The sequence below is a fragment of the Ahaetulla prasina genome, chromosome 3, assembly GCF_028640845.1.
Source record: "Ahaetulla prasina isolate Xishuangbanna chromosome 3, ASM2864084v1, whole genome shotgun sequence".
In the NCBI taxonomy this organism is placed as follows: domain Eukaryota; kingdom Metazoa; phylum Chordata; class Lepidosauria; order Squamata; family Colubridae; genus Ahaetulla; species Ahaetulla prasina.
Window position 1 is genome coordinate 181975448 of NC_080541.1, and position 25250 is coordinate 182000697.

The 25250-nt window shown below is 39.6% G+C and overlaps 2 protein-coding genes across 2 annotated transcripts in view; both read right to left on the reverse strand.

Moving 5' to 3' along the window:
• The window catches only part of PI16 (peptidase inhibitor 16), a 28180-nt gene extending 3837 nt beyond the window's left edge, over positions 1–24343 (reverse strand). The window contains exons 1-4 of the mRNA XM_058176681.1: positions 23751–24343; positions 10474–10692; positions 8012–8121; positions 3010–3098 (exon numbers count right to left, since the gene is read on the reverse strand). Of these exons, the coding sequence (XP_058032664.1) occupies positions 3010–3098; positions 8012–8121; positions 10474–10692; positions 23751–23921 (589 nt within the window). The 5' untranslated portion in view covers positions 23922–24343. The remainder of the gene's footprint in view (positions 1–3009; positions 3099–8011; positions 8122–10473; positions 10693–23750) is intronic.
• RAB44 (RAB44, member RAS oncogene family) overlaps positions 1–25250 on the reverse strand; it is a 123978-nt gene that overhangs the window by 16844 nt on the left and 81884 nt on the right. The window lies entirely within an intron of this gene.

Sequence of the window (25250 nt, forward strand, 5' to 3'; positions counted from 1 at the left end):
AATACCAAAAGTGCACAGAATGCTGCTACCTTTCCACCAAAGGTGGTTCCTATTTTTCTACTTGCATTTTTTACGTGCTTTCAAACTGCTAGGTTGGCAGAAGCTGGGACAAGTAACAGGAGCTCACCCCGTTACGCGGCACTAGGGATTCAAACTGCTGAACTGCCGAACTTTTGATCTACAAGCTCATCATCTTAGCCACTGAGCCACCACATCCCTGACCCAAAATTAACCTAGCCCAATTTTGGGGGGAAGAGACAAGATTTCACAACCTTCTTGAAGGCTAAAGGGAGAGAGGGCAAATTTATAAGGAAGCTATTCTAAAGGACAGGATGGCTATAGAGAAGAAGTCCCTGTGCGGTCCCATAAGATGACAGTGTTTAAGGAAAAGGACTTGTTGGACTACATATATCATATCTGGCTGGGATTGTCATGTTTTCAAACCACCATGAACTAGACATGTATCATTGTAATCAGATGTCATCAAGAAGCCACGTTCCTGAGGACCAAATCATGATTTTAATTAATAAAATGCATATGGCTGCCTACTCACAGATCAATTCTAGGTGATTTACAGGGTTTAAAAAACATTGCTACAAAAAGCAACCATAAAAAAATAAAATGCATAACAAATCTAGAAGTAAGCACAACAAACATATTTACATTTCCAGTAGAAATATTTGATTTGTGGTTACATGAGACAGAAAGCTTAGTCTGAAACGTTTGATCTCTTCCCTTATGGGCCTGCCCAGCTTAGTGCCTAAGAGAAAATCTAGTTTTTTCCAAACTTTATTAACGGGAGGCTTGATGTTAGCCAAATCTTTTGAGAGGCTGTTCCATGAGGCTGCTTCACTGTGACTGAAAAGGAGTGCCTGTTTACTTGATGGAATCTAGAGCATGCCAATCCTATTAGATCCTGTAAAATAGGCAGTGATAATTAGAGACAGACTGTCCTGCAGGTCTTCTGCCATATCCAGATCCTATTTAGATGAACATCAGTACCTTGTTTTGTACTAGTAATTCCACTGGTAATCAGTGCAGCTCATGCAGTAGTAGTTTACATACAGTAGGCATACTCAGATGCACCCATAACTATTCGTGCTACTACGGCACCAGCTATAGCTATAAGGTGTCTTCAAGGACAACACCATGTATTGCAATAGCCCAAATGAGAAACATAAATGATTGTGAGTATAGTCTTCCATGCATTGTGTACTATTTGTTATGACTGCAAATAGGACACAAAATGAACTATGCAAAGTTTCATCTAGCCACAGCTTCCATCTGCTTTTTGAGCAGGAGCCAAGAGTTTAGAAGGACCCCTAAATTTCAGATCTCTTCTATCTAGAGAATTGCAACCCATTGAGAACCAATGCAGGTAGTCCTTGGGTTTTGAAGGCATTTGGGACTGGGATTGCCATTGCTAAGTGACGAGGTCATAAAGCACAATGTCACGTGACTGCATCTCTTAGCGACCGCGATTCTGACAGTCCTGGTTGCTGTCTTAAGCATGGGTCATTAAGTGGGAAAGGGTGGGAGTACCAGGTAAAGGGTGGGAGAGTATTGGGGACCAGGGGCTATGTGATGTAGTATCATGCAAGTCCAGGGAGGTTGAGCTATTAGAGCTATTTGTGATCTTGCCTACCAGCTTCCCATTTGCTTACGGGAAGGTCACATAATTAAAGGTGCTGCAGCCATCATATGTGTGAACCAGTTGCCAAATGACCAAACTGTGATCACGTTACTAAAATCAAGGTGCACCAGCTGAAACTTTGAGAACCAATCATAAGGACTTGTTCAGCACCATCATAACTTTGAACAGTCACTGGATGAGTGGTTGGTAGGCAAGGATTCTGATAATGTGGAGCTTTCTGGAACTGAGTAGTTCCGATATCTATAAGCACCACTCAGTGTTGCCAGGGTTGAGCCTAAGTCACCTCCATTAGTCTCAGGCACTGCAACAAAACCTTAATAGCATCACTTGGTCAGATAGGGATTGAGGTAAATAACTACGTATCATCAGTTACTGGGCCTAACCCAATGTCTTTGGATGATCTCCTTTAGCATCTTCATGTAGATGCTATACAGACCTGGAGAGAATTTTGAGTTATAAAGGACTTCATCATAAGAGAAAAATAGTCATTTAAATCGTTCTTTTTCAGTATAGCCTCAGTTGGAACTCCTGGGTAATTTGTCAGCAATAAATGTCCATATTTTAATCCCCTCATTATTCAAAATAGCATAGCTATGAGAGAGGATGAAGTAATCCCTCATTACTTTGTTCGTGATGGATTTCAATTGAATATGTCACTGTCTCCATAGAAATATGTTTGATTTGTGGTCACATGAGACAGAAAGCTTAGTCAGAAATGTCTGATCTATTTTATACATGCACTTTATCACAGTAATCGCAGTTACTGAATTATAAAAAAGTAAATCAGCTTCCCTCCTAGGACAGTAGAAGTCAAACACATATACTGGTCATCAGTTTTTGAAATGGTGTATTTGCAGAGTAGCTACTAGTAGCAGAATTAATTAAATTTAAATTCAACAGATAATCGTTTAGGAAAGAATTAATCTTCTAAGACAGTGGTCTGCAAACTTAAACATTCAAAGAGCCATTTGGATCCGTTTCCCACAGAAAAGAAAACACCAGGAGCCACAAAACCCTTCCCATGCCTGACTATTTCTTGAGCGGCCACAAAACTAGCATATGTAGTTGAATTAAATGTTCTGTTTTCTTCTGAAACTTTTCTTTTCTTGGATTTATCCATGGTTGGCCTACTGGGGGTTGAAAAGCTCAATAAATCATGTGCTGGTGGGTATCACACATTGGCAGTTGCGATGCATATTTTGAGTGACAGGGAGCCACAGCAAAGGGGTGAAAAAGCTACATGCAGCTTCATAGCCGCAGGTTGCTGACCCCTGTTCTAGGACATAAACAAAATGCCTTTTTTCCAACCTGCAGTCACATGGGAATATTTAGCCTCTCAGGTTTCACTGACTTACCACAGAGATTGTTGTTGCAGAAGTAGCCATCTGGGCACATGGAACATGAAGCTCCCTCGATATATGGCTTTTGTCCCCTTATATTTCCCCTAGGAATTAAAAATTGAACATATGATGCAGAAGAGCAAAGCAGGAGCAGCAAATGTAGCAAACACTAAAATATAGAAGGTGGCCATCTTTGGTACCCATCAGTGATTATTTAATACCAGGAATTCCATAAGGAGAAAGACCTAAGAAAAAGATGCTATGTCATTCTAGAATAATTTACATAAAAGGCTTATTTGTCCACATGTTTATGTATTCTGGACATTTACGTGTTTGTAATAAATGTTTAAGTATTTGTGTTTTTATTTGGAACTTTGGATACTTTGATTCAGAGATGTATGTGAGGGAAAGAAGTTAAAATAAAGTCCAGTTGGCAACCACATCTCTTCAATAAAAATCTCACCCCATTTTTACATGAACCATATTGAGAACACATTTCAAAAGGATCATGTTGTCTTTTGTGTGGTGACACTTTTGTGTGGTGAATCTTTACTTTCTAACACTATCCCCTAGGATGTTCCTGCTTTGAATTGTGAAAAAGAAAATATAATTGTATTCATGTTAACTATATATTTGTGTAAGTATTTACACCCCAAAAGTTAATTAACTACTATCCAGTGAGTCTTTTACTCCAGAATGTAGGCTGACACTACTTTAGGGGGGGAAAAATCTTTAATTTTAAGATTGATACTGAGGATAATTGCAATTTAGGTAAGATGGACTCCTGAAGTTGGTTTACAATGAAATCTCTAGAGCTCTTAACATGTTCTAGAACTAGAAACATACAATTAAATCCAGACAATTATTAATAGTAGATACTGTGATCAAATGTCAATTATACTTTAATTACTGTAGAAATGGAATAATGCTTCTTTTGTACAAGGTAACATTATCTGATTAGCAGTTGTGGTAATTCTGTATATAATAATAATAATAATAACAACAACAACAACAACAACAACAACAACAGAATTGAAAGGAACCTTGGAGGTCTTCTAGTCCAACCCCCTGCCCAGGCAGGAAACCCTACACCATTTCATACAAATGGTTATCCAACATTTTCTTAAAAATTTCCAGTGTTGGAGCATTTACAACTTCTGCAGGCAAGTTGTTCCACTGATTAATTGTTTTAACTGTCAGGAAATTTCTCCTTAGTTCTAAGTTGCTTCTCTCCTTGATTAGTTTCCACCCTTTGCTTCTTGTTCTACCCTCAGGTGCTTAGGAGAATAGTTTGACTCCCTCTTCTTTGTGGCAACCCCTGAGATATTGGAATACTACTATCATGTCTCCCCTAGTCCTTCTTTTCATTAAACTAGGCATACTGAGTTCTTGCAACCGTTCTTCATATGTTTTAGCCTCCAGTCCCTAATCATCTTTGTTGCTCTTCTCTGCACTCTTTCTAGAGTCTCAACATCTTCTTTACATCGTGGCGACCAAAACTGGATGCAATATTCCAAGTGTGGCCTTACCAAGGCATTATAAAGTGGTACTAACACTTCACGTGATCTTAATTCTATCCCTCTGTTTATGCAGCCCAGAACTGTGTTGGCTTTTTTGGCAGCTGCTGCACACTGCTGGCTCATATCTAACTGGTTGTCCACTAGGACTCCAAGATCCCTCTCACAGTTACTACTATTGAACAAGGTACCACATATCTGGTACCTGTGCATTTTGTTTTTTGTTTTTTGCCTAAATGTAGAACCTTACTTTTTTCATTGTTAAATTTCATTTTGTTAGATAGCGCCCAATGTTCAAGTCTGTCAAGATCTTTCTCTATCTTGAGCCTATCTTCTGGAGTGTTGGCTATTCCTGCCAGCTTGGTATCATCTGCAAATTTGATGAATTCCCCATCTATCCCCTCGTCCAAGTCATTGATGAAGATGTTGAAGAGTACTGGGCCTAAAACAGAGCCTTGGGGTACTCCACTGCATACTTCCCTCCATGTGGATGTAGTTCTGTTGAGGACTACATGTTGAGTGCTGTTAGTCAGCCAGTTACGAATCCATCTGGTGGTGGTGCTGTCTAACCCACATTTTTCTACTTTATCTAGTAGTAGGTTATGGTCTACTTTATCAAATGCTTTACTGAAGTCCAAGTAAATTATCGACAGCATTTCTCTGGTCCACTAATTTTGTCACTTTGTCAAAGAATGCAATAAAATTAATCTGGCATGATCTGTTTTTGACAAACCCATGTTGGCTTTTGGTTATTACTTTGTTTGCTTCTAGGTTTTCGGTGATTCGTTGCTTGATTATCTTTTCCAGTATCTTCCCTGGTATTGAGGTCAGGCTGATAGGTCTGTAGTTTCCTGGATCTGTTGTTGTTGTTTTTTCCTTTTTTGAAGATGGGAACTACATCAGCTCTTTTCCAGTCCTCTGGCAGTTCCCCTGTGCTCCAGGATCTTTGAAAGATATAGTTCAGTGGTTCTGAGATTTCATCTGCCAGTTCCTTCAGAACCCTGGGGTATAATCCATCCGGTCCTGGTGATTTGAACTCGTCTAGGGTAGACAGATGTTCACTTACCATTTTTTCCCCTATTTAATTCTATTCCCTATTTAATTCTATAAATTGTATTTATATTTTCTGTGGCTGACTTGCCTTGAAAGAAAAGGAAATATTAATTGGTCTACTCTATTTAATTGAATATACACAGTCATTTTGAACTATTCACTTTCAAAATAGGTTAACACTTAGCAAGTTAATTCATTTGCATATTCATTATTGATAATTATTGTTATTTATTGATGATTAGTGTTCATATTCAGGGGTATTCTTGGGGTAGGTGACTATGATGATATGATTGAAGTTCTGCCCACTTTTTATATGTGTCACACGTCATATTTTACAGGTTTCTAGCACAAGGGAGACATGCCAAGAAACAACCAAACCATCCAATCTTGCAAACTGCTGACACAACAGTTACACAACTATGTCACATAGTAAATGAGGCAGTTTTGTGGTGCACTTACAATCTTTGTGCCTACATTTCGCGGGAAGCAATTCTGACTTTTTCTGTGTCACCTTCTTCCTTGTTAGCAAAGCCCTTTGATTATGGAATGGCTCACCCCACTGCAAAGCTGTTTAAAGCAACTGCCAGTGCAACAGCTGTGGAATTTCAGTCAGCACATCAAAGCAATATAGTCTCATGGATTGGTGGAGTCTTTTAACTCTTGCTTTGCAGTCAGTAGAATCCTGTTTGCGCTATTGATTTAGAATAATATGTTTCACGCACCTGGTTCCTGCAGTTACGATAAAGCTTAATTTTTCATAGGTCATTTATTCTGGTTTATTAGTTTTTCTATTATTTATTGGGCAGTGATCAGTTCAGAAATTGTCTTCACTTCACTGGGGGGTGGGGAGAATTCCTGAAGCCCATAATAGGGACCAACATGTGCTTTGCATGCAAAAGACTCCAAATTGAGCCTGGGCTTAAGGATGCAGTTCCGAATTATATTCACCATTAGGATAAATCCATACTTTCTCTGGTCCCTTGATCTGCACTGGTCACCTAGGACTTCTTGAATGCTCTTTTCCAGTTTATTTTTTTTATTTTTTTTATTTTGTCACACAGTATATATAAGCATAAGCATGAAATAACTATACAATATATAAGCATATATATAAGTATGAGTATGTAATAACTATATTAATTGGCTATAATGAAAGAAAACAATAGTACAGGAACTGTAGGCACGCTTGTGCTCTTATGCACGCCCCTTACAGACCTCTTAGGAATGGGGTGAGGTCAATAGTAGACAGCTTTTGGTTGAAGCTTTGGGGATTTTGGGAAGAGACCACAGAGTCCGGTAGTGTATTCCAAGCATTAACAACTCTGTTACTGAAGTCATATTTTCTACAATCAAGATTGGAGCGGTTAACATTAAGTTTAAATCTATTGTTTGCTCGTGTATTGTTGCAATTGAAGCTGAAGTAGTCTTTGACAGGAAGGACATTGTAATAGATGATTCTATGAGTTAAACTCAGGTCATGTCGAAGGTGGTGTAGTTCTAAATTTTCTAAACCCAGGATTTCAAGTCTGGTGGCATAAGGTATTTTGCTGTATTCGGAGGAGTGGAGAACTCTTCTTGTAAAATATTTCTGGACATGTTCAATTGTATTGATGTCAGAAATGTGGTATGGGTTCCAAACAGTCCAGCTGTATTCAAGAATTGGTCTAGCAAATGTTTTATATACTCTGGTTAGTAGTGTAGTGTTTTTGGAGAAGAAGCTACGCAAGATTACGTTTACAACTCTTAAAGCCTTTTTTGCGATGTAGTTGCAGTGGGCTTTGGCACTTAGATCATTTGATATGAAAACTCCAAGGTCTTTAACAGGGTGGGGTCATCTGTAAGGTAATATCCATCAAGCTTGTACTTAGTGTTTAGGTTCTTTTTTCCAATATGTAAGACTGAGCATTTGCTTAATTAAGTGTAAGTCAACTTATACAGATGGTTTGCTCTACTTCCTTCCAATCTACTGACAGCAACATATCTTACTAGTTACAGGGTAGGGCACATTCTCCCCACCTTTCCAGTGGGCTGGTTGCTGCTTTATGCAACCTTATCCCTGGTTTCCAGGCTCCCCTGATAAATCTCATAATCGGTAACTTTTTTTTACAGTCTTTGATTGATTCAATGATGGCCTATACGCCAATGATTGTTCTTTCTAGAAATTCACCACTACATTCAACTCTCACATTTCCCAGTTGAGCACTTTTTCATTTTCTGCCCAGATTATGGAAAAAACGGTTCCCTTGCTTTCCTACCCCTTATCTACAAAACTTCCCTGTTCTTTTTTATTTGTCTCTTTAAGCCGAAGTATCGATTCTTCCCTGCTACAAAGTTTGCATGGACCTGTAGTGGAACACAAGAATGAAAGAACAAGCTGTTCTTTTTCTTTGATCTTTAGAGCATCCGAGCAATGATGACACAATAAGCAGGGGGAGAAAGAAACTTACGGGGGTTGGTAATTGCAGACAAAGAAATGCATGTCAGTATCGTTTATCAGCTCCAGGGTTTCACAGAATGTCGTCCCACAGCCAACACGCTCACTGGTGGCCCAAACTACCTATAGCAGAAAGCAATAACCCATTTATTCATTATCAGACCGAAAAGATGTCTATGAGTGACATCTGCCCAACCTTTACCTGGCTACTGAAACTATTTATCCACATGTCTATGGAGATTCCAAATGGAATCTATGGAGCTGAGGAAGCTTCTTGGATGAGAAGCAAAGCTTCTTTAGAGAAAAACTAGAAAGTCCAGTTGCCTCTTGAAAAAGCACCTTTGGGACATTTTTTTTATTTTTTATTTTTTTTGTTTATATTTATACCCCGCCCTTCTCCGAAGACTCAGGGCGGCTTACAGTGTATAAGGCAATAGTCTCATTCTATTTGTATATTTTTACAAAGTCAACTTATTGCCCCCCCAACAATCTGGGTCCTCATTTTACCTACCTTATAAAGGATGGAAGGCTGAGTCAACCTTGGGCCGGCTCGAACCTGCAGTAATTGCAGGCTACTGTGTTCTTAATAACAGGCTTTACCAGCGTGAGCTAAACCGGCCCTTTATTTATCCACATGTTTTCTTCAGAATCTTTCAGGCAAGTTTTCAAATTGTGCATGCATGTTTTTTTTTTCATACATATTGGCCAATATTTTTACTTAGGTTTTCTAAAGGCTCATTCCTGACCTTCTATTACAATTTACATTGTATGTACATTTGTACAAATGCATTTTTTTCCTAGTGTGAAGCAATATTTTACTATCAGTTTCACCTTCTTTAGAAGCATAGACCTGACCTTGTTAGAGATGCTATTTAATCAAGTATTCTCCATGAGTGGATTGGCATGCAACAATTCCTCTCTCTCCATACTCAGTTCATTATTTTCATCACAAGATGTGCGATGAAATTAAATCCAATCTGTCTTATTACAAAGGTAGGGATACTCATTGCTCATTCACATTAGGCCAGCTTACAGATATTAAGAGTCCTAGAGAATCAGAGGAGCAGACATTTTCAAGTCCTCATTTATTATTATTTTCCTTTTAAAAAATACAAATTGATATTATGCAGTGTCCTGTATACTTAAACTCTTTTGGAAAGAAGGTGTGGAAGCAACTGCATCTCTTCCATTAAGCAACAATCTCAAGGTCAGATTAGGGAAGTTCTGGGTTCAACTACTCAGTCAGCCTTGAATACGATGGGTTTGAGTCACCCCTCTCAGCCTGCCTACTTTATACAACATTGTGAAAATAGAATGGCAAGAGTCTTGGGCAAGCCTTACATCCTATTGAAATATTAGCATTCATTCCCAAAAAATATAAGAGCAATATAAAATGAAAACAATCTACCAGGACCAAGGATTCAAATCTGTAGGCAGGCAGGATGATAATTTCATGGCTTTCCCACAAAGGGTCATGGAAATGAACTTTTTCCAACAGCAACAATTGGTTGGAGCTATTCAGCTGAATTTAGACCATGTCATCCATTTCAGTACCACTAAAAATCAACAGGACCCTTATTCATGAATGTGTGTCCCATTGGTTTCATTAGAATTGTAATCTTTTAGAATTTTAGTCATTAGTTTCATTAGAATTGTAGTCATTAGAATTGTAGTCTTCATTAGAATTGAAGTAGTTTTTTTATTCTGTTAAAAGTTATATTATATACCTGTGATGGCAAACCTATCAAATGGCAAATGGGCCATTTTTGGCCTCCGGAGGGCCTTGCAGGGGGGAGGCCATTTTTGCTCTCCCCAGACTCCTAGAGAGGCTCTGGAGGCTGGGGACAGCAAAAAATGGGCCTTCCGGTCCAACTGAAAGTTGGCAAATGGGCCGTTTCTGGCATCCAGGGGGGCGTGGGGAAGACTGTTTTCACCCTCCCTAGACTCCTAGAAAGGCTCTGGAGCCAGATGAGAGAAAAAAACGGGCCTACCAGGCTATTGTATGCCAGGAGCAGGGGGGAACTGGATGGGGTCACAGGAGCATGTATGGGGGTGGGGCGCACAGAATTATGGGCATGGACACGTGCATGTGCGACTCACTCCCCACTCCACCCCCTCCTGGCACGCAATGGCAAAAAGGTTAGCCATCACTTTTCTAACCAGCACTGTGTGCACCCAAGCTCTTTTGAAATAAAAAAAAAATCCTTGGTAACTGACAAGTGGCTTACGATGCCTCTCACGAGACTAAGGGAACAACTTCTATACTACAATCTTAGCTGGGAATTAAAATGGAAGTCAGAACCTACAATCTGACTTGCAACCACTGTCAATTCTGTGCTCTATAGAATAACTTTTAACTTCCTATCACTTATAAGCTCTCTATCACTCTGGGGCTCTTCATTTCAGTAGGCAGCACAATGATACATCATTTCCTAGGCATTGACTTCAAGCCTCTATCAAGATATAATTGGGTACCTGGGTATAATGACCACACATTTGCCCCTCTTCACATGCCAGTGTGCTGTAATTATAATACTTGTACTCGATATTCCAATCTTCCACCGCTGTCTTTAGATCCAGGTTTCCAGACATGGCAAAAAGATTCTCGCCTCGGTAGCCACGTTCTTTATTATGTTCCCAAGTGCATTTTGTTGAGTAGTTTTTGGCAAAGGCTTCCAGTTCTGAATCCCAGCTCTGAAATCACAATAATCCAAAACATCATCAACATCAAAATCTCACAGAGTGGCAAAGTATAGCAATGAATACCCAGAAAACAGCCAGAGTCTCAGGCTTCCTAGCAATAGCTATGCTTAATGCCATCAGGGGCTAGAAAAATGGAGTCAAGAATCTTGATGTTGTTCCCAGTTTCAGCTGGAAATAATCATTTGCACTTTGTGTGCAGAATATCATCCATCCAAATTAGTTCATATACCCCACATTCCAGGTTGCTCAGAGACTTTTGGAAAGCTGAAGCTTTTCGAGGTTACAGTCTTAATAAATTCTGGCTATTGAAGACAATGAATGCTGCTTCCTAAACTCCTCTAGCAACATTTACAAAGGTAGATATGTCATCAGAATTCAAGATTATTAAATTATTGCATAATTGCTCCTTTCTCCATGTTATTGCTGAAATAAGGAAGCTGAGAGGATATAAAGAAGAGTTTTCAGTCATAAATGCCATATAGAAATATTTGCAATGAGAGCTAGAATACTGAGATTCTGCAGTATTTTTTTTATCTTCCTTACTTGATAAGCATTTTTGTTTCTACATCATGTCATGTAACACAGGCAGTGTCAACATCTAAATATTTTTATATTTAATCCACGACTATAACAGTCATACAACATTTTAAAAATATTTCAGTATCTTTCCTTACATCCTATGATACATAATTCAAATTTACACGGTGCCAAATCTATCAAGTGGGTTTACTGAAAACTTGCTGAATGAGGTAGTAATGTTTTGGACTATAGCTATAAAATATTTTTTAAATCTCCATGGCACTTTAAATATTTTTAAAATCTCCTTTCTTCATGTGGAGTAAAGTAGCACGTATCCTCTCTCCCTCACCCACCCACCCCAAAGGAAAGGAAAAGGAGTGAGACTAACTCTTCTGCTGAACTAGGCCATTGGACCAAGCCAGGGTTTTACGCAATAGGGCTGTGGTACATCTAAAAATGTTCTCTCGGTGCAATAATCTTGCCCACCCATCAGAAAAAGCTTCAATCCAAAAACTCACAGGCTGCCACCACATTTGACATAAAGTGGAGGAAGATTTTCTGGCCAGTAGCTGGTATGAATCCTCTTTTTCCCATGAAGAGGAAAGGATAGTAAACATGCAAACACTCCCTGCCGCAACATGCCTAATTGAACAGCTGTGCTAGACTAGAGCCAATGCAAACATCTGGCATACGTTGCTTAATAGAGTCCAACAGCTGTTTGTCAACTGATCCCTCCAGTGTAGTGATAGACAGGCCCTTCTTATCCAGCTGTGCTCCTTAGGCTACTTTAGAAGCAGTTGTCAAGCAGGAAGAACTTTTAAGTATGGAGGATGACTAGGGAATATTATGGTACACAACTCAAGTTAGTACTCAGTTCTGGACCATATTCTGTTATGCAGTTCCAAGTGTCTCTGCATTCTGGTGCAAAGTAGGCAGGCAAGGGCATAGATTCAGTTGCAGAAGGATTCGGAAGACTTCCTGAAAGGACTAATTTGCAATGCAGGATGCTCAGCACTTTAGTCAAGAAAGGAAGGAAATTTATTTTAATTTCCAAGTATGTAACGTAACACTGGTGTAGATCTGATATTGAACATAGGATTTGTATCCTTCTGATAAATATGGCTTCTGGTACAAACCATATCATTCTGTAGAACTTGGTCACAGTTATATATTAGGCAAGATTCAAACTATCAGAATAGGCATGTGTTTAGTGATGCAACCTTACCAGTTTGTACTAAATTTCTATGAACTATGGATTTATCCTTGAAGGGATTGTGTCTCAGTCTCAGTGAATACAGTAAGTTCACAGAATCTGTTGCATTTCTGATTTTATAAAGAAAAGAAATCCATAGAGGAATGGAACCAAAAGCAATGGAACTTATACTTCAGGGAATCATCTATCTCTATAGAAGTCTACTGTTGACTTGCCATTTTCACAATTTTCCTGTGGCCTAAAGTTAACATAGCATTAGCATATTTGTTCTATATAAATCCAAGTTGCCACTAAATGGCAACAAGATACTGAAAAATCCAACTCTTTTAAATAAGATTTAATAGAAGGGAAAGGTATAGTACAATAATAATAAAATGCATCTATTTCTATGCAATTCAAGACAATAAGTTACATCTCTATATAAAATACATCTCCCTTTTTAAATGAGTTGAACATAGAGCACCTACAATGTATTGCCTGCTCTTTTTTTTCCATCGACAGCCAATTCAAAGGAGGAACATACATCAAGTCTAGGATTACAGTGATCTGAACACTGCAGCCCTATCCACCCTCACCACAAAAAGATTGTCCCTGCTGCTCTAGAACAGTCTTCTTCAATATGGACCTCTTCACTCTTCCCATGAACCCTACCAGTGACCAAGGACCAGCGGTATTATAAGAAAACCTGCAGAGATCCAAACTGAGTAGCAAAAGTATACAGTAGAAAACTTTTCTTATTTCAAATTATCCTGATTTTATATAGCAAATGAACAAAGACTATACGTTTGCTCATCTGGTCTTGGGCAAGGCTGGGGAGGGAAAGGAAATGGCACAAGGAGATACCAGAGTCAAAAGGTTGATTTTGGGGTGGATACTTTGAGAGAGAGAAAAGCTTCCCACGCTTACTCTAGTATAAAACCAGTACTCCTAAAGCTTAAGGTGGCTTTAATAAGAAAGGAAAGTAGCTTGTTAAAATTAAGCATTTATAAAAGAGATTTGGATCATTGAACCACATTTAGAATTTCAACCATTTCAGGTTGGAACCAGTAGCAGGTGAGACCATTTCTTCAAGCATTTGTGTTTAAAGTAAGCTGCATTTCTACCACCCAAGTTTTATTCACCTAATTGAAGTTGCAAATTCCTGGAGAAAAGGGAATTCTGTGTTGTTAAAACCTCTATAGAAAGAAACCCAGAACTATAATATACATCAGAACAAGATGATAGAAACCTGACCACTTGAGATAGTTCTAAAGTAACGTCATTGTTAAATATTTGTACTTGCACAGACTACACAACAATACACACACATACACATGTGCACGCATCTTTTTTCTGCCACAAATAAAGAACTGACTCACAGCAGATGAACACTTCAAGCTTAGTTTGCTCCTTCATGTAAACTAGGGTATGTGTGGGAGATGGTATCAAAAAAGCTCCAAAATGGCCACTAAGGTAAAGGTAAAGGTTCCCTCGCATATACATGCTAGTCATTCCCAACTCTAGGGGGTGGTGCTCATCCCTGTTTCAAAGCCGAAGAGCCAGCGCTGTCCGAAAACGTCTCTGTGATCATGTGGCCGGCATGACTCAACGCCAAAGGCACACAGAACTCTGTCACCTTCCCAAAAAAGGTGGTTCCTATTTTTCTAGTTGCATTTTTTACGTGCTTTCGAACTGCTAGATTGGCAGAAGCTGGGAAAAGTAATGAGAGCTCACCCTGTTACACGGCACTAGGGATTCGAACCGCTGAACTGCCAACCTTTCGATCGACAAGCTCAGCGTCTTAGCCACTGAGCCACCGCATCCCTCAAAATGGCAGCTACAACCACACAATTAAAACCCTGGCCCTTTCTTACATATACCACACATGCAACACATAGGGAAGAGTGCCAAGGTGAAATAACTATTTTAAATTTTTGATCCCATTTCCTACAGATACCACTTTGCAGGCCTTTGGTAGTCCTGGGCTATGAGATAACAGAACAACAGAACAGCAGAATTGGAAGAGACCTTGGAGGTCTTCTAGTCCAACCCCCTGCTCAAGCAAGAGACCCTATACATTACAGACAAAAAGTTGTCCAATCTCTTCTTAAAAACCTCCACAACTTCTGAAGGCAAGCCATACCACTGATTAATTGTTCTAAGAAATTGTTGTAGGATACAAGATTCGCATCTTAGATGCTTAGTTCACAGCCATCTGATGAAGAAGCAACAGCAGGAAACAGAGGCACATTAACACTTATTGTGAGTAGCCATATATTCATAGACGGTCCATTTTTTTTCTTCTTTTCATAATGCTTACTTGGGCACACACATTGTACAGCAAAGTATGTGATCACACAACATGCTGGCCTATTTAAAAATGTTTTTTAAAAAAGGGAAAGATTAAACTTTTGGCACGACCTGGTAAATTGGACTCCAGAAGAAAATAAATGGATCGGTCATGCACTAGGAAATGCATTGAGGGTGATGTATGCTGGTCAAGCTATAAATTTGGTTTAGTTTTTCACACGAGTCACGAAAGAACATATTGTGCCCGAGTCAGTCTGAGATGCAAAATGTCCAGTCCAACTGTAATGGTCAAGTACCACAGCTGGTTTCCAAGAGGGAGTCAATCTGAGTTGTTCAAACTAATTCAAGAGTGAGGAATACACATAACTCATAGCTACAGGTTATCACTATATCTCCTTTCTAGGGAGCCCTTAAATGCCTAAAGCTCTTATTCCCCACCCATGCTCAGCTGATGCTAAACAACCCTAATTTATGAGGTCAGATTTGCAAAGCAGCTGCCTTCAATTGCCTTCCCTTGAAATTGGCCAAAATCCTTTGCCTGATGATCTTCTGATACTCCCCACACTGTAACTGCCATTCCCATGGGTTGGAAGCTCAATTTCCAATTCCGGGTCAGAATCTTCTGCTGTATATCAGGGTTGAAAGCTGGAGGAGAAGCATCTGTGTTTTCTTTGATGGTCCTGGGCTTGTTCTTTTAGTTTCTGAGTTAAAAGGCTGGTCAATTTGTTCATCTTGTGAGGAAGAAGAGAATCCAGCTGAGACCTGATATTTGGGAGGTTAGAGAGGTGATGAACGGGCATCAAACCCAGAAGACTGAGGAAGGGACAGGTTGGTTAGTGCAGACCAATCAAGACTTTTATTGAACCCAGGAAGGGGGGGATTAGAAGATGCCCCTCCAAGGAGTATGCAAACTTATGGGACAGAAAAGGAAAAATGGGAACTAATAAAGAGGGAACAATACTGAAAAGGAAAAGTAGACATTGGTAAATCATTCACAGAGGTTCCAGCATGTAAGATTTGCTTTCCTTGCATGGATGAGAATGGCAAGCAGCAGGGGAACCACCAGTCAAGGACGGCAGGGGCCCTAATGAAAACTGAGCATCAATCCAGCACAATTGGCAATTTACCAACTCAGTGCAATCCAACCTGGAGCTTTTATTTATTTATTTATTTATTTATTTATTTATTTATTTATTTTTCATATTTTTATACCGCCCTTCTCCGAAGACTCAGGGCGGTGTACAGCAAAGGTAAAAACATAGATATCAAAAAGTTTAAAATACAGTAACAAATTAAAAATCTAATTCAATATGCTGAGAAAATTTAAAAATTTAGTAAGTAAAAATTAATAAAATATATTAAACCCTTTAAAACCCCCATAAAACCCTCAATTAAAAACTGTATTATTTAGGCCAGTCCTGTTTGATGAAAAAAGAAGGTTTTGAGCTCACGCTTAAAGGTCCGAAGATCAGGGAGAAGACGTAGCCCCACAGGTAGTTCATTCCACAGGGCCGGAGTTCCCACAAAGAACGCTCTTCCCCTGGGGGTCGCCAGCCGACATTGTCTGGCAGATGGCACCCTGAGGAGGCCCTCTCTGTGGGAACGCACAGGTCAAAGGGAGGTTACTGGCGGCAGAAGGTGGTCCCGTAAATGTTGATTTTTTAATGTTGATTTCAGATATAGCTGAGAGAAGCAGCTTAAGTCTTTGTGTGGAATTGTCTGAAGTTTCTTCATCTTGCTGAGAAACCTAGGTGAATACTTTTTCTTTCTTAAGACATACACGGTCATTATAAGGGACATAGTGGCTCAGCAGCTAAGATGCTGAGCTTGTCGATTGAAAGGTCGGCAGTTCAGCGGTTCAAATCCCTAGTGCCGCGTAACAGGTTGAGCTCCCGTTACTTGTCCCAGCTTCTGCCAATCTAGCAGTTCGAAAGCACGTAAAAATGCAAGTAGAAAAATAGGGACCACCTTTGGTGGGAAGGTATCAGCGTTCCGTGCGCCTTTGGCGTTTAGTCATGCTGGCCACATGACCACGGAGACATCTTCAGACAGCTCTGGCTCTTCAGCTTTGAAACAGAGATGAGCACTGCCCCCTAGAGCCAGGAACAACTAGCACATATGTGCAAGGGGAACCTTTACCTTACATGGTCATTGCAAAGTTGTTTGCACCATAACACTCAGAAAGCATACCTTCATATTTCCTACCTATCAAACACATGAAAAATTGTTTCATGACAATAGAAAGGCATTCCCTCTGAATGCCATCTTCCCAAATAAGCAGAGATAACATGCTCAACAAACCTCTTAAACAAAGTTCCGGTTCAGAAATTGTTTTCTGCTTTAGCACTACCAAAAGCCAGTTGAATCTTAGTGGGGAGGAAGATTCAAGATCCAACTGGTAGATTTAATTATGAGACTGGGACTTCTCAGAAAAATCCATCCTTATATTAAAAACATTTGTAGTCTTGGGTCCCAACAAAAGGCATACAAGAAGTCCTCATGTTAGGACCACAATTAACACCAGAAGTTTGGTTACTAGGCAAGAGAAATGCTATGTGAGTCACACCCAATTTTATGAACTTTTTGCCATAGCTTTTAAGTGAATCAGTGCAGTTAAGTGATTGTTATGTGATTGTTAAATGAATCTGGCCTCCCCCATTGACTTTGCTGATTGGAAGTCAGCTGGGAATGTCACCAATGGTGATCACACAATTCCAGGGTGGTTCAACCATCATAAATATATGCAGGTTGCCGTGCCCAAATTTTGATCACATGACTTTGTGTGACGGTCATACACGCAAGGAACAGTTGTAATTCACTTTTTTTTAGTGCCCTTGTAACTTTGGTCACTAAACAAATGGTTGTAAATTGAGAACTATCTGTAATCAGCTAAACCATATTTATAGTAATGAGAATCCAAGCAAAATCTGTTATCATTTAGACAGAATAACCATAGAAGAAACCAGAAATTAAACGAACTACCCCAAAGATTTCCAAATTCAATGAAGCCATCCTCACATTTTAAACATATCTAATTTAATCTTTTAAACATACATTCAGATATTGGATAAATGAATGAAAACGTGGCTGAAGAACTGAAGAAGAAGAAAAATAGTGTGATGCTGTTCTAAAATGTTCTGACTGGTTTGTTATTTTTTATTTTAAAAATAATATTTTACAGTACCATTCCACTTAGAGTTCATCCACATAATCACTGCCACTTCCCAAAGACAGTTGATGAAGGTCTTTATCTAAGACCCTTTGGCTTTCCATCAACATCTTGTTTTGTCTCTTCTCTAACCTGCAGCACATACAAGGCTGGGGTGTGGTCAAAACGTCCAAAGAACAGCTGCAACTACATATTCAAAGCCACCCATTTTATGAGCCTTGTGCATGCAAGAGGTTACAAAAGATGGACGACTTCGTTTGAGCGATCATGACTATGATCATGAATTTTTTTGGCTTCTTTCCCCTCATGGAAGTCCCTGTTTTATGACTGGTGTAACAGAATTATTATGGGCTACATGACATGTATTATGTTATACTCTCACTGTTTATTCAGATCAATTGTATAAATAATGAGATTTTCATATCAAACAGATTAATCAACAACTGGATAGTCTTGCTCCAATTCTAGCACAAAATATGCAATACAAGTAGTCATCAACTTACAACCGGTCATTTAACAACCATTGCACATTACAGCACAGTCAAAAAAGTTACTTACAACCTGTCTTCAAAGTTACAACTGCCACATGATCCCCCAGCAGTCATGTAATCACATCTCAAAGCACCTGGCTTGTGTTTATGACCAGTTGCAGCATTCTACGGTCAAATGATCGTATTTCTGGCAAAAAAAAAATATGGCAAAAAGCTTGCATTAAATAAGCTGGATTTGACTTATGACTACATGATTCACTTAACAACCATATGATTTGCTGAATCATGTTGGTGACTTGCTTAACAACCATAGCAAAAACAGTCACAGGGCAATTCACTCAACTGATGACCGCAGCAACTTACGAACAAAATTCTAGCTCAACTGTGATTTTAAGTCAAGGATTACCTGTCTTTGTGGCTGGGGTATTGATGATTGCAAATGAAAGTGTTTTAAACTCATATGAACATAGATGTAATACTGAGATGCTGATGTAGGTCCAGGCTGGGTGCGTTATTCCCTTTTTGTGATTCATAGCCAAATGGAGGGCTCTTACAGCTGCATTTCTCATTCCATTAAATATGGCTTGGCAAGCATAGCTCAATGTATGTAAGTATTTCCATGACAACCAGCACTTACTGACCCAAACAAAATAAAAAGCATGACTTTGGATAGGAATTCATAACAGGAAAAGGAGCTAACCATGGGACCCTAAAGCTTGCCCTAAAAAATAAATAACTCTGATATAGATTGTCGAGATAATCATCTGACAAGTACATTTAGAATTGAGGGAAGCAGCATGAGCAAAAAGCACCATCCCAAAAAATTTCCACTGAACCCAATGCAATACAGCAGCAAACCTTCCGTTCACAAAAACCTTGAGCAAAAAGGAGCACCCTTATAGGACTTTTTCATGCTTTGGGGCAGAAAGGGAACAAAAGAGAACTGTCGGCCCCTGGGGTCAACAAAGTCCAGATGGTGGCAGGACCACACCATCAAAGCCCACCAGCCCTTCTAAGATGTGGGCAAATGTCCCTAGCAGCCAGATTTACTAGCATTTAGTTTTTAATAATAGAATAGAATAGAATAGAATAGAATTTTTATTGGCCAAGTGTGATTGGACACACAAGGAATTTGTCTTGGTGCATATACTCTCAGTGTACATAAAAGAAAAGATACGTTCATCAAGGTACAACATTTACCTTGATAAATAATAAATTTAATAATAAGAGAAAATAATAAGAGAAAATTTAATAAGAGAAAAGGATTGATTCAAAGCAGTAGTTTTTCTCATGTTCAGAAAGTATGATAGCCAGGTTGATACCTGGACTAGCCTGGAAAGACACCGTGCTACTAACATGCCACTCCTGCATTCACACTCTTTTTTATGACCCATGTAAATCTGATTACACTGCTGACATTTTCAACGGTGAAGTGTAAGACCTAAAATAGGCTTCGGACAATTAAGAACAGTCTCAACACATTTTTTGTTTCTCAGAACTTTGTTTTGGTTGGAGGGATTATTGGGATTTAATGTTGCATTAATTGCCATTACTATGATGGGCCCTCATTTTTATTTAGTCTGTGGCACTGTTCCCTGTCCTTGCCTTCATATGGTGTTTATATTATCCTGAGAAAGTTTGTTTCTTTTATAAGAACTCACAGATATATATTTTTTTAGAAAAAGCAAAGTCCCAACTTTCTCCCCAAAACAAGAGGGGAAAAAATGGAAAAATCCAGTACCACCTATGTTGGGATGTGATCTATCCACCTGCTGCATCTTTCTCCTCCATCAGAAAGATAGTAAAATGCACCCTTCAGTCACCAAAACCACATGCTTCCATGGATGAACCCTTAAAGGAAATTCATATATTTTTCTTCTTTCAGGGCTAGTAAAAGGAATGAGAAGACAGCCTCCCAAAATCTGCCACTGCCCTTTGGTCTTTGGCTATAGTTCTGCTGATGTTTGTCATCAAAAAGAATCAGTTATCAGGATTCCACTGCAGGTTCACTTGGACTCTGGGGAGCAACCTGCTAAAAACCACACAGACCGAAAGGCAGAGCGTGGTGGTCTGAGCCACAGCTATTAGCAAACACCAATCATTGCCCTTTCAATTTACTCCAATCTAATGTATTACTCAAAGCCCTTACACAAATCATTTCTACTTGAATTAATTTTCTGGCAAAGGAACAATTTTTCCTCTAGCAAGCCTCCCCCTCCATATTTTTTCTTACCTTGCTCATACCTGCTCAAAGCTCTCTGTTGACGCAGCTCTCCCCCAGATGAAAGAGAGTGGATTTAGGGCCTGTCTGCACTTACTGTTTAACTGCTTGGATGCTGTGCTCATGCCACCTTAATTCTTGAGAAAATTGGGTCCAGACTGAGATATCTTGGCAACCTGAGGCTGAGAGGTATTCAGTTCAAAATGCAGGGTACCACGTTCTCCCATCAGACTATTTCTCTACTGCCCTGTTATCCTGTTCCAGGGAAGCAATGACCAGTCACCTTTCTTTTTGTCTTCCTAGACATATACATTCTTACAGGTATGAAAAAAATGTACACACGCACATAAATGTAAAGGTTCACCCGTACATGCGGCTAGTGGTTTCCAGCTCTCGGGGTGGTTGTTCATCTCCGTTTCAAAGCCAAAGAGCCAGCGCTGTCTGAAGATGTCTCCGTGGTCATGTGGCCAGCATGACTAAACGCTGAAGGTGCATGGAGCGCTGTTGTACCCACCAAAGTGGTCCCTATTTATTTGCACTTTGTATGTGCTTTCGAACCGTTAGGTTGACAGATGCTGGGACAAGTAACGGGAGTTCACTCTGTTACTCAGCGCTAGGGATTTGAACCGCTGAACTGCCGACCTTCTGATCGACAAGCACACTCACACAAAATGAAGCACCGAAACGCATGTGCAAATAGGCATAACACACCTGTTACTTTTGCATGTCTTTTAGAGCCTCCTTTATTATAGGAGGCTCTAAAAACTCCATAGCTGTAATGACTATAATTCTTGTAAATAAAAGGCTGATTATTTCAAACAGTGCAGTTTTTTTAAAAAAAATATTTTCATTTTTCTGAGCTTGCTATTTTTCCCTCTGCTTTTTTTTTTTAGTCATAGAGAAAAGTCTAGCAGTGTATCATTTCATCATTTTTGGGGGGCATTACTCAAAGTAGAGGGCTTTCACTTCAGCTTCCATGTAACTATGGGCTTTGGGAGATCGGGAAGTGTACCTTTTTATCTCTGGTGTAGTATTTTTTTTTATTTTAAAAAATGCTTTCATTTCAAACCAGCAACCGTTTAAACCAGGGGTCTCCAACCTTGGTCCCTTTAAGACTTGTGGACTTCAACTCCCAGAGTCCCTCAGACAGCAAAGCTGGCTGAGGAACTCTGGGAGTTGAAGTCCACAAGTCTTAAAGGGACCAAGGTTGGAGACCCCTGGTTTAAAAATAAAAAAATGTTATACAGGTAAATCCTCGACTTACAATAGTTCCTTTAGTGACTTTAGTTCAAAGTTACAACGGCACTGAGAAAAAGTGACATGACCGTTTTTCACAGTTGCAACCTTTCCAGCATCCCCATGATCATGTGATCAAAATTCAGATGCTTGGCCACTGGTTCGTATTTATGACCGTTGCTGTGCTGCATGGTCACGTGGTCCCCTTTTGCGACCTTCTGACAAGCAAAGTCAGTGGGGAAGCCAGATGCACTCAACAACCGGGTTACTAACTGATCGGCTGCAGTGATTCACTTAACAACTGTGGCAAGAAAGGTCTTACAATGAGGCAAAACTCACTTAACAAATGTCTCACTTAAGAACAGAAATTTCGGGCTCAATTGTGGTCGTAAGTCGAGGACTACCTATAGTCATTGTGCTATCATAGAATTCAAAGTAAAATGCAGCTCTGAAAGTTTTGAAAGAGTTACGGTAGGCTCTGCTCCAGTTGAAGGACTGTTTCCGCTTCATCACGGGAGCCAATTAATGCCGGAGTTAACTTGAATGAACTGAAGCATACTAACCCAAATGGGCACGAGCTCAAGGTGACATAACATAGAAAAGTGTATTTTGGACCTAACTCAGGAAAATGTCTCCTGACGTTGCTTTAGGGGCGAGTGAGGGATTAATAGAAGGTGACATCATCTCTTACTGCCCTCCAGAAACAATTGTCACCCATTCTGGGTGACAGGACAACATGGCCACAGTCTCAAAACGTGCTGCTGGTTTTCAATCAATGGCTACTTGAAATCTCAACAGAACAGTTTGCCTTTGTTTATAAATATCTTTGGGAGATGTCCAGCCTTTGATTTCCACCAAGCAAATCAAATCCCGAGATTCTTTTTTGTTAAACACTAATTTTAAGAGTCTAAATCTGTATCTTGTTCCCTCCCCAACCCCCCAACCCCCCCAAAAAAGGAGGAAGGGCAGAAATCAGTCTGGACAGCAAAAGGGGAAACATTTATAAAAAATACACAAAAATGTACACGTGTAATGGGAAATAGGGGGTCAATATATTTACCTTGTCATCAGTAACATTGTCGGTATTATCCTACTTGTTACAAACAGAACCTTAATGAGGTTGCAGCCGGTTGACAGGCAGGCATGGAGAAGGGGAAATAATGCAATCAGTTTGATCATTGTGTTTTCTAGAACAGTAGCAGAGCTGGGATGTAAACAATCTGTTTTATATCCCATGCAACTAATGAGTTTCATGTGCTGAAACCATATTTTTTAAAAGGAAAAAAACATGGATATATACACCACTATCACCACCCACCTGTAAAAGCCCAGAGGATGTTTTCTGAATAGAACTGTAATCCAATATCTATGGGTTCTTCATAACGAAAATGAAAGCCTGTTTAGACTTTTAAAGCCCTAGTATTATAACTTGGTACAGAACTCCTGTAACCATGGCCCACACTGACTTCCTTATCTTAGATTCACACAAAATATTCTAATTCATGAAATGCAAGAATTTGATAAGCATCAGAGGATTGTTCCATTCAAAAGCTCCAGAAGAAAAGTTAGCTATCTGTAAATGCCTGGTGAGCAGACTGACTTATGAACAGAAAAGCTACAGACACACACATACACAAAATTAGGTCACAGTTGTTTTAAAAAGTAATTAACTTGTAAAATACATGAGGAGACAGACACAAGGCATGTCCAGAAAGGCCATTTAGTTGGTCACTGAATTCAAATTCCTCACCTTTCTTTCCTTCATCAACTGAACACAGGGACACCAAAGTTTTTTCTTTTTTTTTGAAGTTCATTTTTATAACACTCAAGAAAAGTTGCCATATATTCATGATAAGAGATAGAAATCTCTGAATTCCCCAACTCCATCAAAGCCCCTCACCACAAACTTACCATTTTCCGCATGTTTGCAGCCGAAGGAGAAACCTTGGAACGATACAGGTTATGCTGGTCCACAATCTGCTTCTTTTCCTCATCTGTAAAGGACCAGCTCAGCTCCATCGCTGCGAGCAGCAAGAGGAGGAGGAGGGAAAGGAGGGGAATCCGCAGGCCTGAGCTCAGCATTGTGGCACTGTCTTGTTGTAACAGCCCACGGGTCTGGCAGACAGCTTTAAATCCTTTCCCAGAGTAAGGAACACCCAAAGCCCAAGAACTGCAAGAAGGATATTTATCTTTTTTTACTAGAAATGCCTTTCAGAGCCATAGAGGGAACACACCCATCTTATATAGGGTCACTGATGGAAGATGAATGGTCCTTCAGGGACAGTCAGAGAAACCATGGCTGTTTGATCAAATGGGTAAAGGGCAGGTTGTTTGGCAGGCCAGGCTGCTCTAGGCTTGCTCAACACATTATTAGCTCTAAAATTTAGCCCACCGGAGCGAGCGTACATGTTCCACACACTCTCACATTCTTCTTCCCCAAATATTTTTAACACTAAGCTGCCCACCAGAATTTCTTCACTCGTTGGAAAAATCTCTTTGGACACAAAGGATTTCATGTAGTGATGCAATCAGCAATACTGACTTCTTAAAGAAAAAAAAAATGGGATCAAAGCCATTGCTAAACTGACTCAGCCCTGTGGTCCTTTCAGACCATCGATGATCCTACTCATCCCAGGCTCAGGAAATGTGGCAAGGTTAACAGATAAGCCAGGACAATCCTTTTCGGATATGGGGATACTATGGGCTGCAAATTACATATACCGTAGATAGCAGTTTGCCATCCATGTACTCAGAAAAAATATTAGTGACAGTTTTGCATTCACAACACTGATCCTGGTTGAACTGAAAAAGATGGGTAATGTATATTATTCTGACATCCTCTGGAAATAGAGAACAAAAAGATAATAAGAGACCATTCTTCTGCCCATCGTACCTGACCTTGGGTAAAAATGGTTAATATGTAGTTGCATATATTTCCAGATATTTTTTATCTAAAATAGGTTCGTTATATTTTGCAACTCACATGAATCCACAGTTCATAGTTTGTTCATTCATGGCTTATTTGTTGCTTTGTTTTTTGTTTGTTTAAGTTCTAAAGACTTCCTAATTTCCATCCTTGGTCAAAAAAATTTATATTGATACCATTTCAGGTTTTTCAATGTTGCATAAAGTACAAATCTTTCTATCTAGCATTATTTGGAAAAACCATAGCACGTGTTATATTTAAATAAAGGTTGATTGATTGGTTGTTTTTTCTTGCTTAAGTTGACCACTATAGCTAAGGACAGATAAATAAAATAATTCCAGAGGAAACAGCTCTAATCTTGAAATTAGGTTGTCATAGCGAGTACTCAGGGGTGGGTTTTGCTTACTTTTACTACTGGTTTGCAATGGGAGCATGTGTGTGCACTTCTGCGCATGTGCAGAAGCCCCTTGATGATGTCGGGGTGG